Source organism: Megalobrama amblycephala, linkage group LG3 (assembly GCF_018812025.1).
Source record: "Megalobrama amblycephala isolate DHTTF-2021 linkage group LG3, ASM1881202v1, whole genome shotgun sequence".
Taxonomy (NCBI): domain Eukaryota; kingdom Metazoa; phylum Chordata; class Actinopteri; order Cypriniformes; family Xenocyprididae; genus Megalobrama; species Megalobrama amblycephala.
Window position 1 is genome coordinate 582,351 of NC_063046.1, and position 9,788 is coordinate 592,138.

Genomic DNA, 9,788 nt, shown 5'->3' on the forward strand with positions numbered 1-9,788 from the left:
TTGCTGGTTGTATGTGAGTTTATTTGAGCTGCTGTTGTTTAGCACAAAAGAATTAGATATTTTATACCCAACCTTCACTCCGTCATGAATAAACAGTATTTCATTTAGCTGAGGCACATAATGTTCTCATTGATTCACATTCATCCAGTCTTTTCTAATATAAAGTCATGATTAATACATGAAATTCAAGAGAGAGAGAGAGAGAGAGAGAGAGAGAAGTACCACAGAGATCCTTAAAACACAAATGAGGAACTTAAAAAACTCACACCATCTTCAGTTACATGAATTATATCATGATAAAACACAAAGAAAACAGTATAAACATATAATGATGAGTATATGATGCCCTTTGACCCCTCACAAAATTCAATTAATTCTGAAGTTAGTAAATAACACAAAAAGAGACAGAAAGAGTTTATAAAAGCAAACAGCGTTTCTGGATGTCAAATCTCGTAACAATTAACAATTGAACAATAAACGTCAATATTTGAAACTGTTCATTTAGTCTTACATGATACCCTACTGTGTAAGTCTCTTTTATTTTATTGTGTAACCATATAGACACTGGTTCACAGAGAGATCATAGCGGCAAACCATTAAAACTTCTAAATGTTTAAAAAAGTAACAAAGCCTTGTTTACTGAAATCATGTGACTTTGGCAGTTTGATAAATGTGCTGAATGATTCACAACAAACCATGTGATGAATTAAACTGAAGTTAAAGGAAGTGAACACACAAGCATTTGCTATCTTACATGAAATGTATGTGTATCCATTCACTCATAATTTCTGCAGATGAAGTTGAGTCTGTCAGTCTCAGGACGGCTGATCCAGCGCTGATCTCCTCCAGACTGAACTGCTCCAGATCTCACTGCAGAATCACAGTTCTCTGAATCATCAATCGCCCAGTTCTGATAGCACACGGTCTGTCCGCTCACCCAGAACCAGAGGCCCACAGTGCAGGAGTGACGTAAACCCAACCACACCGCCTCAGTAGACGCCTGTTTAACCACATTCATCACCTCACGCTGAATCTCTTCTGAATGAACCGAGACCAGATCCACATGATTCTGTCTGCAGTATCTCAGAGCTTCAGACCACGTCAGCTTCTCTTTGATCAGAATCAGTTTATCTGGACACAAAACAAACCACAAGCAGAAACTAGAGAGGGACTGATCAAAAACAACATGCAGAACAAACACTGTGGAGGAATTTGTCATGTCAGACATGTAGTGTGAAATTTAAGATATCTGGAGGTGATGGATGGATTGTGTGTGTTTGTGAGGATCTGCTCACCTTCATGACACACAAAAGGAAACTCTCTGTTGCAAGAGACGTCATTCCATTGTCCCTGAGCGTTCTGTTCAATCGCTGTACAGTTTTCATCACCTCCAACATTATTAGGTTCACCAGTATTCCAGTATCTGAATGAGGAGTTACTCTGATCTGACCACTGCCATGAGTCTCTGAACAGACCGATCCAGACATCACCAGATATGTGATTATCAGTGATGAACTTCTGAAGCTGTTGATTCTCATTCTGGTTCCTCACACTGACCAGATCAATGTGATTCTGTCTGCAGTAACTCTGAGCTTCTCTCCATTTCTTCGTCTGGTTGACAAAGACGAGTCCTGTGTTCACTTTAAGAAAAACAAATGGAAACAGATTCATGAATCAGTTTGTTCATTATTCTTATGCTGCTTTATGGTTTGATGTGAATAAGAGCAGCAGTGGAAACATCAGAAACACGTGTCATTCAAAGACTGTTTCTACAGCTGATGATATATTAAATATTCACTATATATTCATGATGATTTTGCTGATATAACATTAAGTAACATTTGTGATGATTTTAATATAACTTTATATTTCTTCATTATGTTTTTGTTACACATTTCTCTAGAATACTTGATTCAGACACAAAGATCTGAAAGAGAGAAACATCAAACAGATGAAAATGTTTCACTGCAGCTGAATATATTTGTTAGCTAGCTCTTAGAAATATGTCTGTAAAAAATTCATTCAAAATGTTGGATTGTAGACTATTAATATATACAAATTAATATTGTTGCAATATGTCAATGTCAATTTTATTTCTATAGCACAACTACACACAACACCAGTTGACCAGTGTGCTTAACATCAATGAAAAAGACAATAAAAAAGAAAAGAAAATTATATATATATAATTGTTTGACTAGGAGAGTTAGATGAACCAAAAACTATGATTTCAGTTTTATTTTCATTAAAACTGAGAAAATGTAAAGATAACCAAGCTTTCACATCAGATAGGCAGGCCCGAAGTGTTTCCAGGCCATCATTATTGGGTTTTAGGGGTAAATATACTTGAGTGTCGTCCGCATAGCAATGGAACGGCAACCCATGTTTCCTAAAGTTCGACCCTAATGGGAGCATATACAATGTAAAAAGAAAGGGAGCTAAAATGGATCCCTGAGGAACACCACAAGATAGAACAGCAGCCTCTGACGAATATTCCCCAATATTAACTTCCTATTTGTAAGATAAGACTTAAACCATTCAAGGGCAGCTCCTTTGATACCAGCACAAAGCTCCAAGCGAGCAAGAAGAATGGAATGATCTACCGTATCAAAAGCCGCACTCAGATCTAGCAGTACAAGTACGGTACAAACCCCAGAATCAGCAGCTATTAACACATCATTTAATACCTTCAGTAGTGCAGTCTCTGTTGAAATACCTTATTTTTATCCAGGAAACTCTGCAACTGTTGCAACACTGTCTTCTCTAAAATCTTTGAAATAAAAAGCAAATTAGAAACAGGTCTGAAATTAGCCAAAATATTTAAGTCTAAGTTTGGTTTCTTTAACAGTGGCCAAACTATAGCATGTTTTAGCACTTCTGGTACCGTGCATGTTTCCAGACATTGATTTATAATATTTAAAAGATACGGTCCCACTGCATCGAAAACTTGTTTCAAAAGAAATGGAGGGATGGCATCCATAGAGGAGCCCGATGGCTTTAATAGACCCACTATTTCTTGAAGATGAGAAAGAGAAATGCTTGAACTCTGCCATACAAGCCACAGAGATCGAAGGATCAAACGAAGGACAAGATATCCCCGATCGAATGTCACTGATCTTTTTCACAAAAAAATGTAAGAAAATCATCACAAAAAGTCTTTGATACTGCAGGGTACTCATAAACAGGTGGATTCATAACAGAGTTAAAAACAGTAAAGAGTTCTTGGTCTATGGTAATTTTTAGTAATGAGTTTAGTAAAATAACTGGATTTTGCTGCTCTCAAAGCCTTTTGGTATTTTAACAATGACTCCCTTAATATTTCAAACGAAACATGAAGCTCATCTTTCTTCCATCTATGCTCTGCTCTTCTGCAGAACTGCCTCAAAGAGCGTATATTGTCATCAATCCATGGGTCAGCTCTTGGATTAGATTTTAAGGTCTTTAGAGGAGCCACTGTGTTTAAAACATTCACACATGTAGAATTAAACTCAGACAAAAGCTCATCTGCACTTAATTCATACTGGTTTGCATCCATAGCTTGCATAGTATCACAGAAAGCTGATGAGAAAACTGTACTAGTAGCAGAGTTAATTAAACGTGATTTACGGACAGGCCTTTTGAGTTGCAAGGAGTTTGATGTAGGAATAGAAAACATAACAAATTTATGATCAGATAACCCATTATCCACTATGTCCAGATCATAAAGAGAAATTCCATATGACAACACAAGATCAAGAGTGTGTCCACCTTGATGGGTAGGAACATTTACATGATGATCTAGATTGAAGGCATTTATCAATGTAATAAACTCTTTAGCTAAAGAGTCTGCTGTACAACACACATGTACGTTAAAATCTCCAAGAATTAACAATTTATCATACTTAGGTACAAATTCACCCAACAAATCTGCAAACTCATTTAAGAAGTCTGCGTTGTGTTTAGGAGGGCGATACAACAAGGCAATCAATAGTGGACTATTCAATTCAAGTGTAAACAGCTGCAGCTTGAAACTTCTGTAGTCATTATGTACTATTTGGTGGTGAGAAAGTTTGTCTTTAAAAATAGAGAGTAATCCGCCACCCCTGCCAGTTAATTTAAAAACAAACAGTTTGAAGGTACAAGTTCAGAGAGAGGGCTTGAATCACCGGCAGACAGCCAGGTTTCTGTAATAAATAAGCAGTCCAACTCATGCACAGTAAAAAAAAGTCATTTATAATAAAAAGTCTTATTTACTACCGATCTCGAATTAAAGGTGCTAAAGAGGATGTTTTGTTTTATACATTTTTGCAATATTACTTGAAACTGTCTTTACTAACTGATAAAAGACTATTTATTAGGTGCACTGAAAGTAATAATATTAATATACATCATCTGTGCACGAGGTAGGGCCTTAAAAACATCAGCCAATCGTTTACGCGGTCATCGCGTAAACGATTGGCCCTCTGGCTTGTCAATCACTGCCGTGATGTTCCTTGTGAGAGACGTGCGCGGCTGCGCGCTCCAGTAACTTTCCACACTACACAGGCGATAGATATCATCACTAACAGCACTACAGTAGGCCTACTATGCGCTCCTCGATCATTTTTACTTTGCATTGTGGATCTATTTCAAAAATGTAAAACAAACCCGCTTTTCAACACAGTCTACGCTTGAATTCGACCGATTTGACTTTGGAATTTCAGAATGATCATAGCATCATTTCAGATGCGATGAGTCCGAAGATTATTCCTGTTATGAATGAATTATTCTGTCACAGACTATTTTAATGCACATGTTTTATTCACTCAATTCACTCTCGCATGGGCTGTTTTCAGTACACACACTGTCCGTGCCATCACAAAAATTGGGCTGCACGCGGACGGGGAGTGCGGACGTCCGTGAACCCTCCTGATGATGAAAATTTCGCGATGCGGACGGTGCGCGAACGCCCGATGTATACTTTGGGGTTAAGCCCGTAATAGTGGGCCCCCAATCCTCCCGAGCCCATATGCACGTGCATACCTTGCATGCCCAGACGCTACGCCATTGGCCACACCGTTTTCTGCGTTTCTTCCTCTGTCTCTTCACCGGTAGCGAGCAGGGCCATCGCCGTAAGAAACCAGGTATCGACGATAGGAAAGGAGGAGGTTAATTTTATTTTATTAATGTTAGTGTGTCTTGTTCATTTAAAGTTCATCTAAGAATGACGTTTTTACAGGTTTGTGTTGAGATCCCGAAAGATGAATGAATCAAGCTATCTCTTATTGAAATAGAATATATTTCCATATATTTATGATCAATATATTAATGGTTTAATTATACTGAAAAAAATACAGAACAATATATTGCAATAATATATTATAATATATTGAATAATACGTAAGGGACTGCTGCTTTTCCTAAATTGAAAATCTATGACAATATATTTCCGTATATTTTTTTTTGTAATGGTTTATCCCACTAATGATCACAAATTCATGTCTAAAATGTTTTGTTCCTTTCCAACATCTAGTTAAAAAGGTTACTTTTTTGAGAATTACAATCTCCAAAACAAAATTACTATTATTTATGTATGTAGTAGCCTATGTACGTAAAAAGTGAACAATCAGACTGGCGTAATAAGACAAGAACTGAACTTTGGTCTCAGGACAAAAGTTTTGTTCATAAACATCAAGATGTGACAGGTTGTCATATATCAATTGCATATTGAAATTTTATCCATTCATCAGAACAATGGTTTGATATTTTTGTATTTTATGTAATTATGCTGTAAATTCTTTAGGCTCTCTAATTGTAGATTCCCACAGTTATCCCAAGTGACAACCAAAGATCAACATGCGTGTGAATTAGAAATTGACTTTAGCTGAAAGTGTGAAAATATCCACAGTCTCTTTATGACCACATTAAAAAGTAGAAGCATTTAGTATTGCATTGCAATTTTGTACAACATACAGTGCATCTTTCTATAAATAATGTTTGTTGTCATTGTAGAGAGCTGAACTTACTGTTGTTAGATGAACTGCAGATGAATATCCAGCTGTCACTACATGACCCATCATGCCATTGTCCATCTCTCATAAAAGCACACTCATCTGTGCCATCAGGTTGTCCAGATCCCCAGTTCAGATTGAGCGCAGGATCACCTGAAGACCATTGCCATTTATTATGACCCGTCTTCTCCAACCCAATCCAGACACGTCCATCATTCACACTCTTCTTCAGCTCGTTCATGTCGTTCATGTTGTCAACGGTGGCCAGATCTGTGTAATTCTCTCTGCAGTATCTCTGAGCTTCAGTCCAGGTCTTCCTCACGTTTATAAAGTGATACTGACGCTGAACACATTCAGATACGGAGCAGAGAGCTGTGAAAGAGAGGGTTTGATTTAATGCTTTTCATAACAGTCAAACCTGATGAAACTATAAACCATCAATAAAACAACAAACACACTCACCAATGAGAAGAAGAATGAAATATAGAGTTTGCTCCATTTCTGAGGAAGAAACACATTGAAAAACTCAGATATCAAACATTCACAGATTCTTTTTGGAGTAAAATATGACAGTTTCAGTTAGTATCTGAACAGCAGCATGAATTCACTGTACATAATCATTCAGACAATATTAACATCTCAAAGTCTAGTTGTGTTTAAAGAATGAACATGTGAGTTGTTCTTACTTTAGAGGTCGTGTGTTTCTGTCCTGAGTCTGATGTTTCTGTCTGTGGCTTTAAACAGTGTGATCATTATATCTGCTCTCATCCCTCATTCGTCATCACATCATTTGTGTATTTCTCTGAAACACCTATTTCATATTCACTTCCTCTATATTTGTGTATTTGTCCAACTCTTTCTCCTTATTTGCATCTTGACGTCTGTGTCAGTCAGTGTCAGTCTATATGAATATGGACCTTAATTAAATATTATGTATGTTTGTGCTTCTCTGTTTTGGGCCACTTTTTATCTGGTGCTGGTGACAAAGACGGAGAAACGTTTTTCTGCTCTCATGGGCTTTCTTCTTTTCCCTCTTCTGAGAGCAGAGACCCCTGGTGTTGAGGAGGAGACATTCACAACAGAGACAAGATAAGTGACGTTCACAACGTAATTTTGGGAGGAGGGAACCCTAATCTTTCAATTAGGACCCGAGCATATAAGCAGATACTCACCCTGCTCTGGCATCAGTTGTTTCGATATCCCTCCACCTCCCCAACTCCACCGCATAATTTAGGCATGTCATCTATCGTACTCCTCTTCCAGGCACTAGTAGTCCCTGGGGGGTATATCCAAGCTCGAGTTGAAGCTGCTTCCTCGAGCCCCTCCACAGCAGACAGCAAGCCAAATACGCTTAACTTATTAGCTTAAAGATTTTATGAGGAAACAAACTTGTGAAAGACGTTAAAGTGCTCATATTGTGCTTTCATTCCCCTGAAGTTCATTTATAATGTTAGTAAAGGTTGTTGGACTCTCATTATCCCACTGAAATAATAACATTATCTTCTGCGGCTGTTGTTTCAGTCTTATTTCCTCTAAATACTTGATTGTGCTTGGCTGGAATACAGATATTATATATATATATATATATATATATATATATATATATATATATATATATATTTGTTTTTCATGAGAATGTTTTAAATTTTTTGCTGCTGTTTACCGTTTATTTTCACTTTAAAAAAATATGAACTCATTTGCATGTAAACACGTCCTCATCACTCATTTTCTTATGTCCACACCACATTTAGACATTCAAGATGGACAATATTTACATCTCTGACGTGAAACAGGAGAAACAGTGAGTGTTATTGTTCTAGTCATATTCCATTACGTTTCATCCAGTTTTATTCATCTATTAGTTTTATTGTAGCTACAGGAATGTTACACTATAACTGTGTTTCAAATCAGAGCTGCATCCTTCAAAGTCCATGAAGCTCAAAGTGAGAGTTGTTAAATGAGGAGACAGGGGTCACTGCAGGTCAGAGTAATGGCTGTGCCGAAAGGTAAATTGCTACAACAGAAACTAACTCTAACCCTACCCCACACCCTGGCAGACAGTTTTAGTGACCAATGATGAAGACCTTTCTGTAGGCCTTTCAGCACACCCATTACTCCAACCTGCAGATACTCTAATACAGATAATAATAATAATACAGATCTACTCGGATACAGCTAACATTTTATTCTATAAACATTTTCCAAACATTCTGTTTTAGTTAACCCTCTGGTGTCTGAGGATTTTTGGGGCCCTGGAGAAGTTTTGACATGCCCAGCCTTTTTTCAGCTGTTCATAAACATATAAATGACAAAAGTGTCATTACTGTTACAGCACAGAAGGGACGGAGACAGGAAATCACAGGTATTGATGTTTATTGATACCAGTATGGTGAAACAGTAGTGCAGGTAAGTGATAAGTGTTGCAATGTGGATAGTTGAAGTGCAGAGTGGTTATAATGTCCTTTGTTGATTGTAGATGCTATGGGTCTTAGACAGATCCAAGTAGATCGCTTGGAGTCCTTGAGGTAAGCATAAAGGTAAGTCTAGATGCAAACGAGACCGGACATTGGAGTGATTTGTGTGAGTGCTCTTTATACTGGTGTTGATGAGGTGCTTGATGAGGTGCAGGTGTCGTTGATCAGTACTCGAGTGATTGAGTGTGCTGTGATTGGTGGATGGTGGAGCCTGACGTGTCTGTGACAATTACACTGTATTCAGCACAAACTAGGCTACAATAATATAAAAATAACGTTTATGCGTGGTTATTGAAAAAACAAAAAACTTAAATCAATGAAAAAAGGCCAAAAAAAAATCTCTGTTCACAAGACTTCTGGGTATTGTGGGTTGTAGACTAGAGTTTTTGCTTCAAAATGATGTAAAATTATCCTGCCTACTCGTTCATATAAAACAATAGAGAGATTTACATTTTCTAAGACATTTTTGGTCAAGAAACACAGTATGCGTGGAGGCGTGAATAATTATGAATAATGAGGTAATTCACACCTGAGAAGACAAAAGAATTGCATAATGAGCTGTAATGACCTGCATATTAATGAGCTCTTTCAGTCAGGTAAGCTATGAAAAAACCCTCTGTGATCATGCTAATAACAGGATTAATGTCCACTCTTGACAAAAAAACATGATTTTTGTGATCTTATGCATGCACGTATTATTGCACATGATGTGAAGAAAATGTTGTATAGGCCCATGTTAAATTACAGTACCAGTCAAAAGATTGGACACATTTTTTTAAAAGAAGTCTTAAGTCTCTGGATTCTCATATGTTTATGTCAATTTTCTATACAGAAGAGTCCACAAATGCCTCCTAAAGAAGAACAGGCCATGTGATATTCCAGGAACTAACAGAGGCTTCCAGAGATCACTATAATATGCAGATAAACACTTTTGAAGACAATAAATACACAATTGCGACAATGTATACATGTATTGCCTCAGAATTTGCATCTGAAAAGTGCTCGCTCGCTCTGTGGCCGTGGCCGCATTAGCGGAAAATGAGCTGAATCACAGGCGTCTGACGTGTCTCTTTTCATACAGATTACATAAACAGAATTTTTGTTTTCGATTTGACTTACATGATTTGAAAACTGACATTTCAATGTTTCTTTAGACATAAGTCTAATTTTTTTGTGATTAGTATTCACTAAGTTACAGTTGATTTTCTGAGAACTATCAGATTAGGGAGACGAGAGATCACACATCATGTTCGTTTTCTTTATTTTACAAAAAGCACAACATTTTGTTTTTACTCTGAGTGTACACAAATAAAAGATATTCAACAGATTAAAATGGTGTATAACT

The 9,788-nt window shown here is 37.1% G+C and overlaps 1 protein-coding gene across 1 annotated transcript; it reads right to left on the minus strand.

Moving 5' to 3' along the window:
- LOC125264220 (C-type mannose receptor 2-like) lies at window positions 1-7,537 on the minus strand. The gene is made up of 5 exons (XM_048183427.1): window positions 6,656-7,537; window positions 6,432-6,470; window positions 5,985-6,341; window positions 1,296-1,640; window positions 1-1,131 (listed from the first exon to the last, which is right to left on the minus strand). Exons 2-5 carry the CDS (start codon window positions 6,466-6,468, stop codon window positions 776-778), a joined length of 1,095 nt encoding a protein of 364 aa, XP_048039384.1. The 5' UTR covers window positions 6,469-6,470; window positions 6,656-7,537; the 3' UTR covers window positions 1-775.
- Window positions 7,538-9,788: the final 2,251 nt, after the last annotated feature.

Excerpts from the sequence above, each read along its gene's own strand:
- LOC125264220 (XM_048183427.1), bottom strand. The coding sequence starts at position 6,468 with ATGGAGCAAACTCTATATTTCATTCTTCTTCTCATTG. Across the intron at positions 1,641-5,984 it reads CTGCAGTTCATCTAACAACA|TGAACACAGGACTCGTCTTT; the intron begins GTAAGTTCAGCT and ends TTTTTCTTAAAG. Across the intron at positions 1,132-1,295 it reads TCCTTTTGTGTGTCATGAAG|ATAAACTGATTCTGATCAAA; the intron begins GTGAGCAGATCC and ends TTTTGTGTCCAG.